Below are 24,898 nucleotides of genomic sequence, written 5' to 3'. Positions count from 1 at the left end.
TGAGGGCCAGGTTATTGCGCTGGCACCATATGGACAGTTGCTCGATCTCTCTTCTGTACTCTGACTCATCCCCATCAGTGATACGTCCCACAAGTGGTGTCGTCAGCGAACTTGATGGAGTTCGCACTGTGACTGGCTACGCAGTCATGAGTATAGAATGAGTACAGCAGGGGGCTGAGCACGCAGCCTTGAGGTGCTCCCGTGCTGATTGTTATCGAGGCTGACACATTTCCACCAATACGAACAGACTGTGGTCTGTGAATGAGGAAGTCGAGGATCCAATTGCAGAGGGATGCGCAGGGACCCAGTTCTGCGAGTTTGGTAACCAGCTTGGAGGGGATGATTGTGTTAAATGCCGAGCTGTAATCGATGAATAACAGCCTGACATACGAGTTTTTGTTGTCCAAGTGGTCCAGAGCGGAGTGGAGGGCCAGCGAGATCGCATCCACCGTTGATCTGTTGTGGCGGTAAGCGAACTGCAGTGGGTCCAGGTTTTTGTCGAGGTAGGAGTTGATTTGCTCCATGATCAACCTCTCAAAGCACTTCATCACCACCGGCGTTAGTGCCACTGGTCGATAGTCATTGAGGCACGTCACCTTACTCTTCTTGGGCACTGGTATAATTGATGCCCTTTTAAAGCAGGTGTGGACCTCAGACCTCAGAAGTGAGAGGTTGAAAATATCCGTAAAAACTCCAGCCAGTTGGTCCGCACAGGTTTTTAGAACACGACCGCGTATACCATCAGGTCCAGGCGCTTTTCGGGGGTTCATCCCTTTGAAGGATTTCCTGACGTCGTCCTCTGTGACTGAGACTGAAATGCTATCACAGCGAATGGGGGATCGGGAAGGCACATCAGTATTCTCCCTATCAACGCGTGCGTAAAACGCATTGAGCTCGTCAGGGAGTGATGTTTCGCCGACATTCGAGCTGCCTCCTGGTTTCGCCTTGTAGGAGGTGATTGCATTCAGGCCCTGCCACAGCTGCCGAACATCTGTCTCATCCTCCAGTTTGGAGCAGAAGTCCCTTTTGGCCTTTTTGATGGCCTTACCAAGGTCGTATCTGGACTTCATGTAGGCCACTGTATCATCGGACGTGAATGCCCTGTGTCTGGACTTCAGAAGAGTGCGGATCTCAAAGTTCATCCAAGGTTTCTGATTTGGAAACACTCGGAAGGTTTTTGTAGGGATGCAGTCCTCCACACATTTCTTTACGAAGTCTGTAACGACTGTGGCGTATTCGTTCAAGTCCGTTGCCGAGTCCTTGAACATTGCCCAGTCTATAGACTCCAAACAGTCCTGGAGTTGTTCCTCTGCCCCCCCCCCCCCCCCGACCAGCTCTGTACTGTCCTCACCTCTGGGGGTGCGCTCTTCAATTGCTGCCTGTAGGCAGGAAGAAGCAGCACTGCGGTATGGTCGGATTTACCGAAGTGAGGGCGAGGGATAGAAAGATAGGCATTCTTGATGGTGGTGTAGCAGTGGTCGAGGGTGTTTGGTCCTCTGGTGCAGCAGGAGACATGTTGGTGGAAGTTAGGGAGTGATTTCTTTAAGTTTGCCTTATTGAAGTCCCCAGCAATGGTGGTAAATGTCTCGGGGTAAGACGTCTGGTGTTTGTTGATCACGGCGTGCAGCTACTCCAGTGCCAGACGGACGTCTGCCTGGGGTGGGATGTAGACCGCGGTCAGGATAATGGAGGTGAATTCCCTTGGGAGGTAGATGGGACGGCATTTCACCGCCAGATGTTCCAGGTGTGGAGAGCAGGACAGGACTGTAACGTCAGAGCACCATGCAGAGTTGACCATGAGGCAGACGCCCCCTCCTCTCCCTTTCCCAGATGCCAGGGTACGGTCCATATGGTGGATGGAGAACCCTTCAGGCTGGACCGCTGAGTCTGGGGAGCTGGGGCAGCTCCCCAGATCAGGCAGCATCTCTGGAGAAAAGGAATAGGTGATATTTCGGGTCGACTTTTTCAATAGCTGCCATGACCCGTTTGATGTCATCCTTTGCCCTGCTCCTGGTCTCGGCCCGCACCCATCTGCCAGACATGCTGTGTTGTGTGTGTTTGTTTGGCGGAGTCTGAAGGGAGAAGTGCCGGCACCAAGAGCGAGCAAATGTGTGGACAAACGGACAAAAGCAAAGATCATAGAGCGGCATAGGTGACATTTTGGGTCGAGACCCTTCTTCAGGCTGACAGTCAAGGGAAACGGGAGATATAGGCATATCTACCATTCATTTGTCCTTAGTACCGTCTATATCTCTTGTTCCTCTTTCCCCTGACTCAGTCTGAAGAAGGGTCTCGAGCCGAAATTTCACCTATTCCGCTCTATGATCTTTGCTTTCGTCCGTCTGTCCACACGTTCGCTCGCTCTTGGTCCAGGCACTTCTCCCCTCAAACTCCAACACACACACCACCTCCACACACACACACACACACAGCATGTCCAGCAGATCAGTGTGGTCCGAGACCAGGAGCAGGGCAAAGGATGACATCAAACAGGTCATGGCAGCTATCGAAAAAGTACGGAAATGATAAGGTGGGAATTTTAAAAAAAACACCCGAAGGAAATAGACGTTCAACAAAAAAAAAGGGGGTGGCGGCGATCGCTCCGTGTCCGAGGGAAGTGGGGGGGGGGGGGGGGGATGAATTGAATGGGTACAGAATTTTCTGGAGCTCCTTCCTAATGGCAATATTTTGTATGTTCAAAGTTAATAAGGAAGACTATGCAAGAATATCAAAATGATCACCTGCAGCTGACAAAAAAAAAAAGATGATTTGTGTGGTATTTGGTAAAATAATAGAAATGTGAAGACGCCATGACCAAAGCAAAGATACTAGAGCGGAGGCGGAAGCCGGTTACGGAAATGACGCTAAAGATTACCCATGATCTACTATGGCTTTTTTGTCGAGTGGACTATCTAGTATCTTTGCTCAAAACACATTGGCCGGCGGTTCATTCTACAGCAAGAGAATGATCCCAAACATACTGCTAAAGCAAGAAAGGAGTTTTTCAAAGCTAAAAAATGGTAATTTCTTGAGTGGCCAAGTCAATCACCTGATCTGAACCCAATTGAGCATGCCTTTTATATGCTGAAGAAAAAACTGAAGGGGACTAGCCCCCAAATCAAGCACAAGCTAAAGATGGCTGCAATACAGGCCTGGCAGAGCATCACCAGAGAAGACACCCAGCAACTGGTGATGTCCATGAATCGCAGACTTCAAGCAGTCATTGCATGCAAAGGATATGCAACAAAATACTAAACATGGCTAGTTTCCTTTACATGACATTGCTGTGTCCCAAACATTACGGTGCCCTGAAATGGGGGGACTATGTATAAACACTGCTGTAATTTCTACATGGTGAAACCAAAATGTATAAAAATGTCCTTTATTAAAATCTGACAATGCACAATCACTATTACAAATCTCAAATTGCAGAGTACAGAGGCAAATAAATAAATGGTGGGTCTTTGTCCCAAACATTATGGAGGGCACTGTAGGCCCAGTGCAGTCAAAAGCTCATCACATAGAATTAGTATGGGCGACAGGAGTTATGGGGAAAGGCAGGACACTAGGGTTGAAAGGGAAAGATAGATCAATCATGATTGAATGGCAGAGTGACTTGATGGGCCGAATGGCCTTATTCTGCTCCTGGAACTTATTAACTTTTTCAAAGTTAACTAGAAATTACATTATTAAAATTTCATAATGTGACGTGTAATTAGTAGTACCAGTTTTGATTTTCTTTTAAAAGCAAGAATATTCAAAAACACGATTCTTTTCAGGATCACTACTCTTTGAAGACTATGCTGGGGAAGTGTCAAAGCTGCACTCCCTCTGGGAGCAAGGAATTACTGGCACCAATATTTTGAATTAGGTGTTCAGCTGCTCATGCCAACTCCAGATGCCGAATCCAGTTCCAAGGTATAAACAAGGACCACCCTGAGTGTTTTGCTGTGTTTGCATATGTAGATTTCAGGTCATTATAATGTTTGTTTGCCAATCAACTGTATTTTCCCTCCTGCTGAAGACATTACTGTTGCAAAAGATGAGTTCAATATCCAGGTATCAGTCAGTACACGATGTGTAGAAAGGAACTGCAGATGCTGGTTTATACCGAAGATAGCCACAAAGTGCTGGTGTAACTCAATTGGTCAGGCATTATCTCTGGAGGAAAAGGATGGGTGACGTTTTGTGGAATGACTTCCATCATTGTTCTTCAGAGATGCTGCCCGACCCCGAGTTACTCCAGCACTTTGTGTATCACCAGTCAGTACACATTGCATTTGGTCATTTATTACAAATGCCCCTGTTTATTGAATCAACAATCTATTTTTCCATCTTCATCGTCAACTTGTATTCATCTCTTGTCTACATGAGTATTTTTTAAAAGCATCAGTCTTCAGGAAGAGGACCCATATCAGATTATCCCTCTTCTTCATAAATAAATAAATGCTCAAAGTGACACTGAAGTGAATATCCAGTAACAGGACAAATCAGAATTTGAATTTCATGCTTAGTGACATGGCTCAGTAATATGCTGCCTTGATTAAATCAATTATGAAAAATGTCTTAAGGAAGGTACATTTGATGTGCGTCAAATGTCCAACACTTTTGATATCCTACCAACACATCCATGATTAACATGACTAACATGAAAAGGAGTGGCACTCAAATCAAGAAAAGGAATGTGTCAGCTAAATTGGTGTTTTAAATCTTCTGATGCTGCTCAAGGTGATATTTTTTTCTCTCTATTCCCCATTGAGGTTTTTTTTTTAAAAGAGGAGCTTTCGTTTTGTTTTCACCCTCACAAAATGACCTATTCTATTAAAGGAAAATTATCTAATAACAAAAAATAACAGATAACTATGTTTAATTACATGACAATATATTAAAATTAGGCCAAACCTACGTCGAAAAATTACTTACCTTTCTGTATGGTAATAAAACAGTTAACACAAACTCGAGCTTCTTTGTTTTCTAGGTATTGAAGTTTACACTTTTGATTACAACAGGCAGCACAGAAAACCTAAAGGAGAGACCTTATTAGATGTACTGCTAATAAATAGCACAGTGCAAATGAAATTACATTTGTTAGTTTCATTTTAAGACAAACAATGGAAACACAATAGCTCAAAGTCAATATTTATATCATAATCACTATCACAATAATACTTTATTGGCCAAGTACGTTTTGCAACATACAAGGAATTTAATTTGCCAAGTCAGTCATACAACTAAAAAGCAACAGAACACACAAAATAAACATCCACCACAGTGACTCCTCCACATTCCTCACTGTGGTGGAAGGTGAAAACAAATCTCTTCCCTTCTATGCTCTCCCGTGGTCAGAGAAAATACATTGGAGTGAAGATGTAAACCTTATTGCAAAAATACACAATATCAGGCAAAAAATGTGTACAAATCTAAATATGAAATTTGAAAAGACAGTGTTTATGAAAAATGACGTAGGAGAACTATTAATTTTGAGAAAATAAACGTGACAAGATTTTTTTTTTAAAGTCCAATATCCTTTTAATGGACAATAAAAACATATATTTCATAAAAATACTCATTGAAACGCTGTAGACAAGCTGTATGGTGGCACAAACATGTTACAATATGGGAAGTTTTGGATTGGCCACAAAATTAGATACATTTTTTAAATGGCGAGATGTTGGGAAATATTAGTATTCAAAAGGACTTGAACTATATAAGACACAACTAACATGGAGATATAGTGGATAATAATGAAAACAAATAATATGCTCTTATTGCAAGAAAATGAGCACAGGAATAAAGATGTCTTACTACAATAGGGATTTGGAATAATATGTGGCATGGAATCACATTGGTTTCGCTCAGAAGTACCAATTTTATCAGCATCGATAATTTGGGCTTTGGGTCCAGTTTCCATGCTGTCTGGTTCTGACTCAATTAACATAGGGCCTTTGTTAGACCACACTTGTAGTTATACCAACAATTGTGGTCCTTACCCAAGGATGTACTTGCTGTAGAGCAGCAAAGTAAAAATTCACCAAACTGCTCCTGGGAAGGCAGGTTTGACTCGCAAGGGGAGAGGATCTATTCTCTAGAGTTCAGAAAAATAAAAGATCTTGTTGAAGTAAAATGTTAGAAGGTTTTACAGGATAACGAGAATACTTCATCTTGCTAGAGTCTAAAACTAGGGCTCACAGTCCCACGTTAAGGGACCAATCGCTTAGGAATGAGATAAGGAGAAATTTCTTCAGAGGTGGTGAACCTCTCAAATTCTCTGTCCTGCAGGGCTCTAGATACTTGGTCATTCTTTTTTTTTTTTTTTTTTTTTGAAAATATTTTTTATTGGAGATAGGTACATAACCAAAATACATCATTACATGTCAATTATTATTACATTGTCTCCAATACTTTTTGCCTTTTTTTTTTTTTTTTTTAAACTAGATAGAACTAAAGAGATAGATGAAGTAAAGAAAGAAAAGAAAGAGAAGAAAAACAAAAAACAAAAACAACAAAAAAAAAGGTAGTTAAAGAAGAATGGAAAAATTTGTTAAAATAAAAAAGACTTCATTCGAGATATATTCGTACATTTCAGAGTATAATATTTCATCCATTCTTTAGCCCGCGTGCTAGTCAGGTTCCTGTGCTGAACCATTCTGACCCTTTAAGTAATCAATAAAAGGAGACCATGTTCCAACGAATGATTCCTGTTTATCCAACAGGGAAAATCTGATTCTTTCCACGTTTAAGGTCTCCGTCATTTCTATAATCCACATTTTGATTGTGGGGGCCGTAGGGCCTTTCCAAAATTTTAGAATTAATTTTTTTCCTGTTATTAAACTATAATCAATAAAGTTTCTTTGTGTTGTTCTAAGTGTTTGATTTAATTCTAATATTCCGAGTATTATTAATTTTGGATCTGGGTCCAATTGTGTGCTGGTTACTTTAGATATTATACTAAAAATATTTACCCAGAATTTTTTAATTTTTATACAGTTTGCAAACATATGAGATAATGTAGCTTCTAAATGTTGACATTTATCACATATAGGTGAGATATGTTGAAAAATTTTATGTAGTTTTGTTTTTGAATAATGTAACCTATGTATTACTTTAAATTGTATTAGAGAATGTCTGGCGTTTAGTGAACACTGATGTATGTGTTGCAAACTTTCTTCCCAAGTATCTTTCGTTATTACTTGATTTAATTCTTTTTCCCATGTTTGTCTGTGTAAGTCCGTCGAGGGAATGTCACTGTCTAATAAAATATTGTATATATAAGATATTAATTTTTCTGTATTAGGATGTTTGTTCCAACATTCATCAAGAATTTCTGAATTTCTAATTCGAAAATTTTGGGAGTTCGATTTTACATAATCTCTAAATTGAAGATATCTGAAATAATCATTTCCTCGAAGTCCATAAGTCTGTTGCAATTCCTGAAATGTCAGAAAAGTGCCTTCCTTGTAAAGTTGTCCCATATTTTTAATTCCATAATTCTTCCATTGTGTAAAACCCCCGTCCAACCATGAAGGCTTAAACAAAGGATTATTCACAATTGGAAGAAAAAGTGATAAATTATCTAATTTTAATGTCTTTTTTAATTGTTTCCAGATTCGTATAGCACTAAATATTATAGGGTTTTCCCTATAAATTTTTTTGTTTAATTTAGACGTAGCAAATAATATCGAACCGATATCAAAAGGTAAACAATCTTCCTTTTCCATTTTTAACCAGTCTGGTTGATGATCTATTTCTTCCAACCAGAAATTCATATTTTTAATGTTAACTGCCCAGAAATAAAACAAAAAATTGGGTAAAACCAAGCCTCCATTTATTTTTGATTTACACAAGTGTCTTTTGTTTATCCTATGATTCTTATAATCCCAGATAAAATCATTAACAATAGAGTCCAATTTAAAAAAAAGTTTTTTGCCAGATATATCGGAATTGTCTGAAAAAGATATAATATTTGCGGTAAAAAAATCATTTTTATGGCATTGATTTTGCCTACCATTGAGATAGGAAGTGTTTTCCAGTATTGAATATTCTTATGTAGTTTGTTCAGTAATGGGGGGAAATTTGCTTTAAATAATGATGTATATATCTTAGTTACATAAATACCTAGATATTTAAATTTTTCATTTACTATTTTAAATGGAAATTGTCGTATTGTCTGTTTGTTATGTTCCCTTATTGGCATAATTTCACTTTTATTCCAATTTATTCTGTATCCTGAAAGTGAACCAAATTGGGTTATTAGCTTTAATAAGTTTGGAATACTAATTTCTGGTTTTGTAATGTAAATTAATACATCATCTGCGTATAGAGAAATTTTATTCACTGTGTCCTTTGTGTTATACCCATGTATTTCCGGATGCCCCCTAACTCTTTCTGCCAGTGGCTCAATAGCAAGCGCAAATAATAATGGAGATAATGGGCATCCTTGTCTACAACCTCTAGATACGCTAAATTTAGGTGACAACCTTTGGTTTGTAAATATTCTAGCCGTGGGATTTGTATATAACAGTTTTATCCATGTACAGAATTTCTCCCCTAGCTGCATATTTTCCATCACCGAAAATAAATAAGGCCATTCGACCTGATCAAATGCTTTTTCAGCGTCAAGTGAAATTATTGCTAGATCTTCATTAATAATTCTCTTAGAATATATAATATTAAATAATCTTCTTAGATTATAATATGAGTACCGTTTCTGAATAAAGCCTGTTTGGTCAGGGTGTATTAATTTATTCATCACTGTACCTAATCTATGCGCTAGTATTTTAGTTAAAATTTTCTGATCTGTATTTAAAAGTGCAATTGCTCTGTATGATCCCGGGTCTTCCAGATCTTTATCAGCTTTAGGAATAAGTGTTATTATTGATTCATTTAAAGTGTCTGGAAGTTTCTGTTGAGTATATATATACTCATACAGTCTTTGTAAACGTGGGCTAAGCAAATCATAAAATTTTTTATAAAATTCGGAACCTAAACCATCTGGTCCTACTGCTTTACCATTTTTTAAAGAGCCAATAGACTCCTCAATATCCTTTATCGTAATCTCCCTTTCTAATAATTCTCTATCGTTTGAATCTAAACCTTTTAAATTACATTTTATTAAAAAATCTGCTATTCCTTCTGATTGTGCTACGGTTTTAGTTGAATAAAGGTTATGATAGTATTGGAGAAATCTATCATTTATATCCTTGTGCATTTTTAATAATTCTCCTGTCTCTGTTCTAATTTTATGAATTGTTTTTTCCCCTTCCATTTTTCGTAACTGACGTGCTAATAATTTTTGTGGTTTGTCTCCAAATTCAAAATGTAGTTGTTTGGTTTTTTGATAAAGTTTTATTACTTGTTCTGAATACATTTTATTTAATTTATATTTCAATACAGCAATTTTATTATGTTTTAAAGTAGATGGCATTCTCGCATTTTCTATATCTAGTTGCTTGATTTCAATTTCCAATGTTTGTTGCTTAATCCTGTTCTCTTTATTATAAAATGCTTGAGCAGAAATTAATGTACCTCGAACATACGCTTTAAACGTTTCCCACATAAGAGAAGTAGGTGTGTCAGGGTTGTCATTTACCTCAAAAAATATTTGAATCTGTTTAATAATATATTCCTGGCATGATCTTTCGTTCAAAATTTGTGGGTTAAATCTCCAATATGCTTGTTTCTCGGACATTCCATTTAATTTAATCATGAATGTTACAGGTGCGTGATCTGAGATTATAATGTTATGGTATTTTGAATTATAAATAAATGGGATAAACGTAGAGTCAACTAAAAAATAATCTATTCTTGAGTATGTTTTGTGTACTGGTGAGTAAAATGAATATTCCCGTCCCGTTGGGTTTTCTATTCTCCAGATATCCTTAATATTGGTGGTATTAATAAATGAATTTAGAAATACACTTGATTGAGATTTTACTTTTTTTTGCCTTGATGATCTGTCTAAGTATGGATCTAATGTACAATTGAAGTCTCCTCCAATTATTAATTTATATTGTGTAAATTCAGGAATTTTATTAAATGTTTTATTAAAAAACTTGGGGTTATCAAAATTAGGCCCATAAACATTAAGAAGAATCACTTTTTCTCCATTTAACTCTCCAACTAATATAATATATCTACCATCAATATCCACTATTGTTGAAGAGATCTTAAAAGGTATTCCTTTACGAATTAGTATTGCAACTCCTCTGGACTTATGGGAAAAGGAGGAATGATATGATTCAGCGATCCACTTAGCTTTAAGTCTATGTTGAGATTCCTTTTTAAGGTGTGTTTCTTGTAGAAATATTATATCTGTTTTGATTAAATTTAAATGTGCCAAAACTTTACCTCTCTTAATTGGTTCATTAATTCCCTTGACATTCCAACTACAAAATGTTATTCCCTGACCCCCTCTTATCATATTAACATCTTGCATATTGTTTCTAAGGTGGTCTATAACCGAGCAGAAGGTACAACACATAGAACCTGACCCTGCTCCCGAACCTCAAATAGATGAATTTAAAATCATATACATCGCTCTTCCGAACACATCTCCTTGTATTAGTCTTATTTTTCCATTCAAACATTAAATTATAAAAATATTTAAAGTGAAAAAAGTGATAGAGTTGGTTAGTATAGGGTGAAAGAAAAAGAACTACATCTACAATTAGTGTAGTTAGTGATAGCCACACTAACGTGGCTAGAATTCTAAAGACTTCCGTAGCCTTTGTAAAAAAAAAAATTTCCAGCTCCGTGCCCGAAGAAAAAAAAGATTATTTCTAACATTCAAATAACTTCTTTGGGAGTAACAAACTTATTTACATATCCATACGTACACACACACAATATGCACACATATATATATATATATACATATACATATATATACATATATACCCATATGTATACATACACAAACACGTGACCCTGCAGAAAAGTTCAAAAACAGCAAAAATTCCCAACGTTATTATTCTCACATATCATATTAATTTTTTCGCTAAATCTATAAATTTAATTTTAAATCGAAAAATAAAGAGAAAAACCGTTAAACTTTTTTAATGACGTAATCTAATTTACCTCTTGCATATCTTCCTATATAATATAAGTATGTAATTCATTTCTACGTTAATCGAAGACTATTAATTATTAATCATTGTTATCAATCATATACAGTATTAAATTTTTATGAGAAATGTTAATGTTAATAATTTTAGTGGTAATATAGATATTTAATAAGTATTAGTTGTTACATATATAGTTAGGCATGAATATACAGATAATAATATTGATTAATAAACAAAAATACAAAGATCACGGTTTTATCCAATGTCCTCCGTCCATTTCGGTTTCCGAATGTCCTTAAAGTAGGTATGTTGCAAAGCCTACCTGAAGCGTCGTTGAAAATCTGCCGCTGCGAGTGTGCGCGATTTTGGCGCCGTTTAGAGGGGGCGGGTTTAAAACGCGATTTTCTCTAGGCTGTTCCAATCGAAAATGTTCAGCCTAGTTAATTATTAACGAAAAATCGCTGGAAGACCCCGTCGCAAAAGCTATTATTAGGTTTAAAGGCCTTGAATAATAGTTATAGTAGTTTAAAAATCAATCTCTAAACCCGCGACAGCCAGCAACCGCAGGGTCTCATAAAGCAAACAATTGAAGTTAGGTTGTATATTTTTACATTAAAAAGGGCTTCTAAAGATCCCTTTATACAAAGTTTAATATTGCGAGTAGCTCAATTTGGGCCCATTATTTCGCGCAGTATTTTTCTCGGCATTTGAGGGCACAAATCTACCGCAATGTGAACGTTCTAAACCAGCGCGTTCCACAGGATCCCACTAGAAAGCTGATTTAAATGGGCATTTATTTACAGCAATTGAACACTAAATTCCTTCCATTTGGCCTATAAATTAATGTAAATGAGATTTAAAAATCATGTTTTATTGTGAATTATTTGTGAATATTATTTGGACATTTAGGCTATTTAAAAATGTTAATCATTTATTAAGAAATGGATAGATGTTTAGATCTAGTAATTGAAGTCTGAAATTAGCTACAATTAGGTAACTAACTAATTATATGCTTTAATTTCAGGTCATCCAAGTAAGATTATTTTATATTTGTTTCAGAATGCTTCAATCTATGATAACTGAAAATTTCATTCAGTTCTCTTAATTTTTAAGAAAGTTATGGGCTTTTGACTGTTCACGATCACATCTTTTTTGTTATGTCCATAGAAAATCAATAGGGAACAAGATGCTCATTTCCCAGTATGAAAATGGCCATAACTTTTTAAATACTTGAGATATGAAAGTGAATTAGGTGTCAAATTAAACTTATTTTTATGCTTTATCTGATGGGATAAATTACAGACTTGATTTTTTTAATCTCAAAATTTTGTAACATTGCTACTTAAAGCTCTTAAAAGAACTTTAAAGGTCCTTTTAGATCTGGCTTGACTCCTAAGGGGTAATGTAAATTCTTCCGTCTATGGTCATGTTATTGACTTTTTTGGCATATTCCAGTGCTTTTTCATGGTCTGTAAAAAAGTGCTCCTTGGACTTGTAGAGGACTCTTAGTCTTGCGGGGTAAAACAAACTGTATTTCAGATCAGGTACCTCCTTCAGTATTCTCTTTGTCTCAGTGAACAGCGCTCTTTTCTTGAAGACTTCTGCCGGATAATCTCGATAAATACTGAATCTCGCACCTTCAAAAAGGAGCTGTCCACCTCGAACAATTTTCTTCATTAAATCATCAAATTCATGATCCAATTGTACCTTTACGATAATTTGTCTTGGACGGCCATCATCTTGTATACGACGTCCCTGCGCTCTATGAGCTCGACCGAGTGAAGGTTTGTGATCCAATTTTAAGGCTTTTTGTAATAGGTCTGCCACAAAATCCCGCGTACCCATTTCCTTCTCACTTCCTTCTTTCACCCCTACAATTCTTAGATTCTTACGTCTTTGACGCCCCTCCAAATCAATACACTTATCATTTAATTTGATCACCATATCGGAGAGGCGTTGGTTTTCAATAAGGAGTCGACTTACAGTTTCCGCACTTGTCGTCACCGAATTCTCAAGTTCGGTTATCGCTGTTCTATGCTGATCAAGTATGTGATAAATGGGGTCCACCTTCGTTTCCACCGAAACAAGCCTGGTTTCCAGCACTTCCATCTGATCCTTGATCTCTTCCTCCCTCGTCTTCTTCCAGATTTCCAGCATTTGTTTAACGGTAGAAAGCATTTCTGCTTTAAAATCTACCTTAAAAGAGTCAAGTTCCTCTTTAAACTTCTCTCCAAACTTCTCTCCAAAGGTTTTCATTTCGGCAGAGAGAAAAATTTTAAGCTCCTCCATTTCAGACTTTTTCGGTTTCGTTTTCTTCGAAGGGTCTTCCTGGGCCGTTGTTGTAACTGAGGTCGAGGCCTCTGTAAGGCCTTCCTCTTCCTTCTGCTGTCTCCCTTTACCGACTTTTTTTTGTGTCCCACGGGGGGGGGGGGGGGGGTATGTTGTACCGACGACATATCTTAAAGTCGCGCGCCTGATGACGTCACGCAGGCAGCCGTTCAGATCGCGATCGCTGCAGGTAAGACCCGATTTTCTCCCGTTTTAAATTTCTTCGGCACGGAGCTAGTTGGCGCTGGACTCAAGCCTCCATAGCGCCACCGGAAGTCGATACTTGGTCATTCTAAACATGAAGCTAATAGATCTCTAGATATCAAAAGAAATCAAGAATAGGAGGAAAGAGAAAACAAAGGTGTCTGTGATAATCCACAATCGTGTTGACTTTGAGGGTTGAACAGCCTATTCTTATTTTAAGTAAAATGCAATAGAGTACTCACTTTTCCGCATGCTCTGCAATGATGTCTCCTCTTGGTGAACGTAAACTTAAACTGGCAATGAGCACAGTTCGGAGCTTCAGAATCTGGTATCCACTGCGGGTGGTTCTGTCCAAGCACAGCTGTTTCTGTGACCAACTGTTCATCGGCACATATATTTTCCTCTGCATTTCCAATTAAATCATCGCCCACAATAGAATCGTATGATGGTCCAAGCACTTGCAGCCCTTCTTCTGTACCACGAACATAATTATAAGTTGGGCTTGAAATGGATGCACCTTGGTCAGTTTCAGAAACAGTTCCTTTTGTATCAATATCCACTGCACATTGATCTAAACTGCCACCAACAACCGCAAGATTATCTACTAGATTATTCTGATCTTGTTTTGGTATAACTTTTGCTTGAGAATTAAGGAGTTTGGGTCTAGCCCCTCCAAAGCTAATTTGATTAGTAAGGGTATTGTTAACTACCTGATTAGTTTCAGTGGAGAACACTGATTGACTGTCTTTGGTTCGGATTGGTTTATGAGTGGTCTCAAACTGTACATCATTTACAGGATGGATGACTGAAGCATTTTCCTCTGTGGATGGAGTGCTTTGAATATTTATTATCAAAGATTCTTTAGCATGATCAACCAATTCTGGAGTTTCTTCCTCCCGAGGATCAATTCTTACATCAGCAGCGACAGCAGCTTTGGGAAGATTCGGAAAATCATGTGTCTTGAGCAGATCAATTTGGCCTGCACCAAAGTCTGAAAAACTATTACCGGACCGGTCTATACCAGATTCTTTTAAACTACAGTGAACATTTTGCTCCATTAAGAATGCATCAAGCTCAGCATCACTAACTGAAACATCATTTATGTCATATCCATCTTTATGAATGTCTTCATCAAAGGTAAACTCAGCTCCAAACTCTTTACGCGTCAAAACTGTCTCTGTGTCACTTACATTATTCTGTATCTCTTCAAATGGTTTATCCATAGATTCTGCAAAACTGTTTGACACTATTACAGGTTTCTTCCGTTGCATCCATTCTGCATTTGGATAATTATTATGCTTTCGATCAATATTTCCTTCATCTCCAGAACATGCATGTTCCCTTAAAGGGATATTACTATTATGTCCCAAATTCTGATCGGCATCATCCACAAGAGACAGTTGATTCTGTGTTTCGGAGTCCAACTTATCAGAATTCACAACTGAGCACTCGGTCAAGTCACAGTATACAGCTTCATTACATTCTATTTGAGGTGGTCTGGACACTGAATCCTGTTCTGAATCTACCGAGTTTATTGCAGAGTCTGCTCCAGGAAGTGAATTCAAAAAAGAGTTGGTAGAATTATTTTGACGTTCTTCCTTGTTAGCATATTTTGTTGATGAGGCATTGCATGTATATCTGACTTTTAAAAATTCCTTTTCAACTTCCAATCCACTTTCAACATCTCCTAAATCACAAGGAGTCACAGTTCTCACACCACACAAATCTGTATACACAGACAAATTCACATTCTCAGATGGTTCCTTTATTTTGCAATCATTGTATCCAATTGGTTCTTCAATTGCCGAACCGATTTCTTTGGTTGGCTGTGAAACAACCGATAACTCTTCTCTTTGTTCACACTTGGATAATTCATTAAGTGTCGCATCTTCCTTTTGGGATTCATCTTTGAACTCATCAGAATTCTCACGCTGGATTGAATGTTCATGCGTCTTTATTCCCTCATTGAAATGTTCTGTATTCTGCAGTTTCTGCAGTTCATTTTCTGTACTATTGTGAAAAGAAATATCCAGCTCCAACAAGCTTGTGATTCCAAAACTCCCTTCTCCTGAGCATTGTATTTCTCCAACATGAGGAACTGGTGGAGAAGACTGATTAAAATCAATTAACAAGGAGCCATTGGCCTGGTCTTCAATAGATTTGATTTCAAGTTCATCTTCGTGATCATTTGTTTCATGAGTCACGCTCTCAGTGTCACTAATTAAGTCACAGACCGGCCTACTCCCTCTGCTGTTACTAAACTGTTCCGTATCACCAGATGATCTGTTATCAACAGTGGATAATAAATCCAGTCCAGTTAGAGTTCTTTGAGATTGTCCTACAGTTTCTTTAGCGTCAATGTTACATGGCAACAATGAATCAGCCCCAACCAAATTATAAGATGCATCAAATGAGAATGTGTTGACTGCAGTCTGAGCTTCAGGCAATTCTGCTGAATACTTTGATTTTGAATGATGAGATGGATAGTCTGAACTTATGGGCCCTCCTACAGGAGCGTTGCAAAAATTGTTTTCATCTAAACAGAGAAAATGCTTGATGTTAAACTACATTTTTTTATGAAATTCAAAATTAACAGTAGGAAATTCTATAAAATATGTATTACAAAGTGTACTGTAAGAGCACAGAGATCCAAGTCCTTGCGAAGTTATGCTTACCGGACATACTGATATTGATTTATTATTGATATGTGTACCAAGAAAGTGAAAAACATTGTTTTTGTGCTATCTAGGCAAATCATATAATCGTACCATCCATGAGTATAGCAGGTAGTGCAAAACAAAAAAGGAAATGGAGTGGAGAATATACAGACACCCCATACATATGGACGACCGTTTGGGTGACTTGCAAGGAACAGCTGAGGCTGAGGAACTTGCTGAGGTTCTATAAGGCGCTGGTCAGGCTGCATTTGGAGTACTGTGAGCATATTTGGGTCCTATATCTGAGGAAACATCCTTCTGCATCTGGAGAGAGTCCAGAGGAGGTTTACAAAAATGATTCCAGGAATGAATGGGTTAGCATATGATGAGTGCTTGACAGCGCTGGGCCTCCAATGAAAGGCATAGATAGGGATTAGGAGGCAGAGATCAGCCATGACTGAATGGCAGAGTAGATTCAATGGGCCGAATGGCCTAATTCTGTTCCAATAACTTGTGAACAGGGCATTTCTACATGCCTCCTTCCACCCTACCCCGCTACCCAGCCACAACAATCTGGGACTGACTAGAGCCGGGCAGAACTGGGAGTTCTGAACAAACTCATTTGCTCATTCACTGAGTCAAGGAGGTTGGCTTACTCCTGCTTTTCCCACACTTGCTTTCTGAGATCCACTTCCACACACTGTTTTTAGATTTTAGGCTTTTACTTTTAGAAATACAGCACAGAAACTGGCCCTTTGGCCCACCGAGTCTGCGCCAACCAGCAATCACCCCGTACACTAACAGTATCCTACGCACCAGGGACAATTTTACAATTATTACCAAAGCCAATTAATAGACAAACCTATAAGTCTTTAGAGTGGGAAATGAAACCAGAGCACCCGGAGAAAACGCATGTGGTCACAGGGAGAACATAAAAACTCCATTCAGACAGCACCCATAGCCAGGATCGAACCCAGGTCTCTAGCACTGTAAGGCAGCAACTCTACAGCTGCGCCACCGTGCCGCCCTGTTTTTGGTGATTTATAATTTACAGATTACAAACAGCTCTCAGGAACTGAACCCTGTCGTTAATTGGCGACTTCCTGTAGGCTGAACTACACTGAAACAAAATAGCTCAATTGTTCAGGATTTAGAACAAAAGACACTGCAGAATATTGGTCTCCCCTAGTTATCAAAACAGTTACAATTTATCATGTGAAAATGCATATAACAGGAGACTTGAACTCTTAACCTCTGCAGGGGGTACCAGCTGTTCTGGAATATTAAAAAGAGTCAGAAGCTAGTTAAGCAGTTAAATCAAAAGCAAATCAAAGTGACAAGCTGAAACGAAGTTATTCATCCAATGACCATTGTTGCCAGATGGAAAGGCACAGGTTTTCAAGAGTTTGTTTTTCCATTTTTAAATAGTGTGTTTATTTTGCAAGGTTCCTTCCTATTACCCCAATCAAAAATAATTAAATGTTACTGGTTTTCACAGAGTTGTACTTAAAATACAATCTCCAAATATGTCTATAGCCTTCATTATAGGCAATAAACCCTTTCTTAGGTGACAAATTAAATTCAATAGCTAAATCAGCAGATTCATTATGTGAATAATCACTTAGAGGGGAAGAAGATTACTTAATATAGGTTAACTGCTGTGCATTTAAGAACAAACGGATAAACTTACTCACACATATCTAATGTGGTTAGTCTAACAATTCTATAGTTGAAGGGAAAACACAGTTACTTCCATTTTCATATTTATTAAAGCTAATATGAAATACAAAGCAATAAGGATGTCTAGAATATAGAATATGGGGGGGGGGGGGAAGGGGGGTTGGGGAGGGGGAAAAAAATCTCGTTCTGAAGAAAATATTCCAACAAACCTGGATTTTGTTCAAATTCATCAAGTAGTTTGTCCAGGTCACAAACTGCTGATTTAAAGTAGCTGTCCATTTTGAGTATTTATCAACTCATGTACTGAGCCTCCTCACCTCTGTGAGAATGAAGAAAATGGACTTGTCATGACCATTTATTCAGTGACATTTCAGATATAAACTCAGCAAATATTTCATTCTCTCGGTGCTTGCACCATCTTTATGTGGTCAAACATAAACCAAACAGACATGTATAATTTATGGATATGTTCTTTAGTATGCATGCAGGAAGCAACTTAAACCTTTTTTCTTTACAATGAAAAGTAGTGAGCATATTTCACAGTACAGGTACTAACATCCTCACCAAACCACCTAATGACAGACCATTAAGGAGACCAGAAGTGAGGTGGAAAGAGGTGCTCATAAGTACAGTTCAACCAAACTATTCTAAATAATTGGTGAATTGTTTAAATGTGGCAATCGCCAAGATAAATTAATATGCTAAAAGATCAGTAATTAAGAAACTTTAAAAGCAGGATTGCCTGAATAACTACATGTCCTCTCATGATTCTAAGATGTACCTAAATCTGTTCACCCATCAAGTAAGGCAGACATCATACTTTACATACCAAAGAACATTCTCATACCTGGTCTCAACATGAAGTCGCTCAGCTACCATCCCAGGTTTCTACTTCTGTGACGCAACACGCTTGCATTTTTGCTGTCTCCGTTAAATAACTTAAATGTTCCAGACCAACGCATTGAAACAGTGGAGTCCCAGAGAAATTGTTGCCAAGGTTGTTACTTTTCACAATCTGTCCCAAACTTCTTGTTTTAGATGAATTGCAAGCTCAGATTTCAGAATACCTAAGGAAACAGAGGTTAATGTAAACATACCAGGAGAATGTGACATGGTTTGGACAATATGTAACACTGAAAAACTGTGCAGTGCTGATTTCATAGCAAAGTCCATACAGTATCTTGTGAATGAGGGATGATGTTGTTCTCTCAATACTTAAGTACAAAACTCTCAGCTGACACTTTAGATCAGCACTGAGGGAATATTGCATTGTCAGAGATGCCATTTCTCAGCTGGTACATTTTATTTATGTTCCTGCCACTCTCTCAGAGATGAAATGCTTTCAAATAAAAATAGATAATTTGGAAGAGATAATCTAGTGCAAGGGTTCCCAACCTGGGGTAAATTTGTTGATTCTGGATTTGTACACATTTTTTCTCATTGACTGATTGTGTTTTGTTCTGGTACAGGTACACCGGTATCTGTTCAACATTAGTTGTTCATAAATAAGTGAAATAACATTGTTATGTGCTATTAAAGTTGCCTGGGGTAAACAGGACAAAAAAGGTTGGGAACCCCTGATCTAGTGACTTATCAAATTATGTTTGCTGTTTGTGGGATGTTGCACTATTTCCTACATATCAGAAACACATCACTGGCTGCACAATATTTTGCCCCAAAGTCATAGATACTACATTATGATATGGCAAAAATCTAATCATCTTGCAAAGTCAGAACTTTGGAAGGGCCAAGCTAGCAGATCATCCTATTAACATATGAACATACATTTAATTGACTTTAAGCAAATGTTACATAGTAGAATACATTTTCCAGCGAAACTGGTGAGTGGAGAGAGAGCACAGCCACCAGGACCATGCGATGGAGGGGACGGAGCCTCTCCATGAATGTTGGGGGTACTTGGGGAACAAGTGAAGCACAGGAACCAGCACCCCAACCCCTCATGATGAGAGGGGAAGTGCAGGAGCTAGATGACCATAGACAGTCCTCGAGTTTAAGTTCCTGAGAAATGGCTGAGAGCAGATTTTTCTGCAGGTCAGAAACATCTGGGGTTTTTTTTTTTAAACTACCCACATCATGTTACTTTACATAACCAGATTTTCAAATAGAGGGGGTCCCCGGGTTATGAATGACCTGTCTTACAGAAATCTAACTTTAGACACATTTTTAAGTCTATATTGCATTACTTTCATTATGGGTAATGTCAAGATGCTTATTCAATGTACTGAAAGAATTATAGCAAGTGTATGCAGAGGGAGACAATATGGGTAGCTTTAGAAAGCAGATGTTTATGACTTGCAGAGAAATTGGCTTACGGACAATTCTCAGGAACATAACCTGGGGATTGTGTGTTGTCAGATGGCAGATTTACTGTAATGTCTTTTATTTCTGTTCTAGAATTTGAATTGTAGTTCATTCAAGAGGAAAAATAGATCTTAAAAAATACATAACATCTGTTTGAAGTTTCAGATACAGAGGCTCTGCAGAAAAGAAATAGGGCATTTAGGACATACAGCCAGATGAACCAGACAGTAGTACAATGCCCTCTTGTTCTATCCCATGACAGGAAACATAAAGGCCCTCAAAAAATCTCCCAGCTTCTATTTCTTTCCCCAAGCAGGATGGAAGTCGCTGACCTGAAAAACTAACTTTACTTTTCGGTTCACAGATGTTACCTGGCCCGCCGCGTACTTCCAACATTTCCTTTTTTTCCATTTCTGAACGAGTGTCTTCGTTGAAGTGAAATTACATAAAGTGCCTGGCACAAATCCACTTCAAACATTTGAAAGCTCATTGAAAGGCGCTAGTTGCCACATAAAAAACATGTAGCTTTGCCGATCTATTCAGTAATTATACGCACATATTGACCTAAAATTCTGTGTATAACTCAAATATTTGGAAAAGGACCATTTCTATTGAAGTTTGGAAACTTAAAAGTCGTATTTAATTCCACAGGTCAATTATTTATTTTCCATAGGAAATTATCAATTTATAAAATGATGCATGTAGTTATGTGAAATTTATTTGTGCAGTACAGCATTGATAGCATCCTTCAGACACCAAGGAATCATAGAATAAAACCTCCAAAACTTTATTGCGTCTGTGAAGAAAAATGGATGACTGGATTAATTTAAGGTGAGAGGGGTCCATTTTAAAGATGATGCGCAGAGCAACTTTTATTTAAACCCAAAGGGTGGTAAATGCCTGGATTGCCCTGCCAGAGGTGGCGGTGGAGGCAGATATAACAGTGGCATTCAGGTAGGGACATGGATATGCAGGGAATGGAGGGATATGGATTGTGTGCAGGTAGATAAAAATAAGTCTTGGCATCATATTTGGAACATTGAAGGCAAAAGGGCCCTGTTGTTGTTCATTACAGTACTGTTCTATATTCTATGGATTAATAAAGGCAAAGTGGAGCAGCGGTAGAGTTGCTGTCTTACAGCGCCATTGACCTGGGTTCGATCCTAACCTTGGCTGTCTACAGTTTGTACATTCTCCCCGTGACCTGCGTGAGTTTTCTCTGAGTGCTCCGGTTTCCTCCCGCACTCCAAAGACGTACAGGTTTGTAGGTTAATTTGTTTCGGTAAAATTGTAAATTGTCCCTAGTGTGTGTAGGATAATGTTGGTGTGTGGGGATAGCTGGTCAAATGAGGACTCGGTGGGCCGAAGGGCCAGTTTCTGCGCTGTATCTCTAAACTACACTAACCTTCTATCAATTGGCCACAATTAATATTGAGTTGCATCCCCTAGCTCTGTAAACTGCTTCATTCCATTTCTCTTTTGTCCTTTTCTGACACCCTCTTTTTTTCTATCCTTGGTTACTGCCAATCAAATCCTTCTCGTCTGTAACCCCCTATCATTTGCTGGCCGTTGGCCTTCCCCCCCCCCCACCTCTCTTTTCCAGCTTTCTTTCCTCTACTATAATCAGTCTGAAGAAGGGGACCGACCCAAAACCTCGCCTGCCCATTTCCTCCACTGATGCTGCCTGACCCACTGAGTTCCTCCAGCACTTTGTGTTTCGCTCAAGTACTATTAACATCATTCTTTTTCTATCTACATTCTTTAAGAGGAGGAAGCACATTCAACAATCTGAAATGGGTTAAATGTTAAGAATTCTCTTACATAATCTCAAACTGTTCCAAATTGCATAATCACCAAAATAAATGTTGGCATTTTTATAGTTCAGAGGTTTCCCTCCAAGCAAATATTTATGGATGTCAAGATTTAGTTATATGGTTCAATGAAACTATGGTTCAAAAAGTTAATGTTCCTACTGCACTGGTATGGCAAATCTATCCACTCCTAAGGAAGGCACTCCTTAACCTAGATTGATCCCTCACTTATCTATTTCTACTTCTCACCTTCCAGTCTCTGACTACCATTCTCCCCTCCCCTTTCTTGACCAGCTTCATCTGCCTTATCCGTTTCCATTTATCACCCTGGAGACAGAAGATAGTTCATAAGTCATGTAAGCAGATAGTTCATGTCATGTAAGCAGAATTAGGTCATTTGACCCATCAAGTCTACTCTGTCATTCAATCATTTCCCTCTCAACCCCATTCTCCTCTTCTCCCGATAACCCATGACACCCTTACTAATCGAGTTGGCCAAACCTTTGCTTCCACAATTGTTGCTTGGCCCAATCAGTATTTTGCACCAGATTCCAACATCTGAAGCCCCCTGTAAATATATTCTAAGCTGATCTTTGATAAACCTAATACTTCAAATATTTTTAGAAAATAGCAATAACACCAAATGGTCTTTGTAGTACAATTTGTAATTCCCATCTGCTTTAAGAAGATTGGTATCACTAGTGCCAAAGAAAAGCATGGTAATATTTGCCTCAATGACTACCTGCCAACCTCCATCGTGAAGTGCTTCAAAAGGCTGGTAATCGTGCACATTAACTCCAGCCTCCCACACAGCCTAGATTCACTGCACTTCACCACCGCAACACAATCCCTGAATCATGTTAATAACTCGTTTCCTTGACTTCCTGGCCCATGTAGATAGCAATGATGAGATGGAGAACATGAAGTAGCCAGAGAGTTCAGGTGTCAGGGCACCAACCTAAAGAAACTGGAGACTTGGGGATGCAGCTCAGTCTATCTCACAAATCTGCATCCACTGTCTCCCCAATAGACTCCAACTGCACTGTACTCTGCCTCAGGAAGCAGTCAACATAACCAACGTACTACCAGATTCTGAAATTGATTCTTTCCTGCTATTATCAGACTCTTGAACGGATCTCTCATATGCTTCCAAAACTTCCAACCTACCTTGTTGAGGCCCTGGAACTTTAAAAAAAAATCTGCACATTCTCTGTAGCTGTAACACTATGTTCTACACACCGTTTTCTTTCTCTTTCTGTTATACTACCTCTGGTACTTATCTATGCACTCTTGTACAGTATAATCTGGAGGCACAAGAGACAATAAATGCTGGAATCTTGAACTAAACAGGAGGAAGTCAACGGGTCAGGCAGCATCTAGGACACGTATAGACAATGTTTCAGATCTTTCCCTTCGTCTGAGGGTCTGAAGAAAGGTCGGCTGTCATGTACTGCCTGGCTTGCCAAGTTCCCCCAGCACTTTGTGTTCTGTGCTGTGGTATAACCTACCTAGATAACACAAAAAATAAAGTTTCTCCACTGTATCTTAGTACACGTGACAATAATTATCTAATACCAACATTTATTCTGAACAACAGAATTGACCAATTGTTTTTGTTTCTTTGCTGCCATCTCATTGTTGTTTAAAACCAAGAAGTAGATGAGGGCCAGACTGACAAGGGAAATGAGTTGGGCAGTACAGAGAGTCGTGGAGTTTGTCAATGTTGACCGAGTTGCGTTAACCAGCTTGTTCCACTTGCCTGGGTCTGACCCATTTCTCTCCAAATCCTTTTCCTATCGTTGAGGAGGAATGGGTGCCAGGAACGTCTAGGATGGACCAAGGCACTGAGACGGAAAGGTGTCGCTAACAAGAATGAAGAAAAAGTAACCACTGGACGAGACGGGGCCCGGGTAAAGCAGGACGGTGAGTGTTGGAGTTATACACAAAAGTGTTGGAGTTAGTTATACGCAAGAGGTTGGGTTGGGAGGGGAATGGGATCAGCCGGGATGCTAACGGGCAGGTCTTGGGAGTTTTGCTGATTGAGAATAGGTTACCTGAAATCGCCGATTACCGGGGTCCAGACGTTGTTGGTCAGGGAGTGACCGGGTGAAACATCAGCAAACTCCAACCGGCATCGTGCTCCCTTTGCTGCCGAAAGAAATATCCCGCGGGCAGTGGCCTGGTGCAGCTGCTCTCTCACACACACTCCCTCACTCCTTCCCTTCCCTCCTTCCCTTCCCTCCCAGAGATTAATCCTGCCCGGGATGAGGAGGACTCCGCACGGAAAGGCTGTAACCCCGTTAATTTGATTCGAGCCGCTGCTGGTTCGGTGTTTGGGCTGTTGGTCGAAGGCTTGTGCGTGTACAGGGAGAAGCGAGGCCCGCGTGTCTCGCCGCCTGAGACAGAGACAGAGGCGCCGATCGCCGCCCGAACGCCGAAGCTCCCCTGCAGGCCCCGGCCCAGCCAGTGTGGGCGCATGCGCGGCGCCCGCTGACCCGCAGCTGGTGGGGGGGGGGGGGGGAGGGGTCGGGGTGACCGGTAACCATGGACACGGAGCGCTTGGCAATGTGCAGGAAGGAACTACAGATGCTGCTTCATATTCACATACAAGATGGACACACAAATGCCGGAGTAACTCCGCGGGACAGGCAGCATCTTCTGGGGAGAGGGAACAGGCGACGTTTCGGGTAGAGACCCTTCTTCAGACTGTGATTCAGGGGGAAAGGGAAACTAGAGATATCGACGGGGATGTAGAAACATAGAAAATAGGTGCAGGAGTAGAGGCCATTCGGCCCTTCGAGCCTGCACCGCCATTCAATATGATCATCGCTGA

General features: G+C 39.3%; 1 protein-coding gene across 8 annotated transcripts in view; it reads right to left on the bottom strand.

The window, feature by feature from the left end:
* The window catches only part of zfyve16 (zinc finger FYVE-type containing 16), a 67,985-nt gene extending 43,417 nt beyond the window's left edge, over positions 1-24,568 (bottom strand). For 7 of the 8 annotated variants that reach the window (XM_033018722.1, XM_033018724.1, XM_033018725.1 and 4 more), the window contains exons 1-5: positions 24,120-24,542; positions 18,780-18,999; positions 18,142-18,251; positions 13,838-16,131; positions 4,924-5,023 (exon numbers count right to left, since the gene is read on the bottom strand). In XM_033018722.1, the coding sequence (XP_032874613.1) occupies positions 4,924-5,023; positions 13,838-16,131; positions 18,142-18,211 (2,464 nt within the window). In that variant the 5' untranslated portion in view covers positions 18,212-18,251; positions 18,780-18,999; positions 24,120-24,542. Of the gene's footprint in view, positions 1-4,923; positions 5,024-13,837; positions 16,132-18,141; positions 18,252-18,779; positions 19,000-24,119 lie in introns of all 8 variants that reach the window. The other variant, XM_033018730.1, reaches the window with a different exon arrangement.
* Between the last annotated feature and the right edge of the window lie 330 nt (positions 24,569-24,898).

Source organism: Amblyraja radiata, chromosome 3, assembly GCF_010909765.2.
Source record: "Amblyraja radiata isolate CabotCenter1 chromosome 3, sAmbRad1.1.pri, whole genome shotgun sequence".
NCBI classification, from domain to species: Eukaryota; Metazoa; Chordata; class Chondrichthyes; order Rajiformes; family Rajidae; genus Amblyraja; species Amblyraja radiata.
This window is presented reverse-complemented; position numbering and strand designations above follow the sequence as displayed.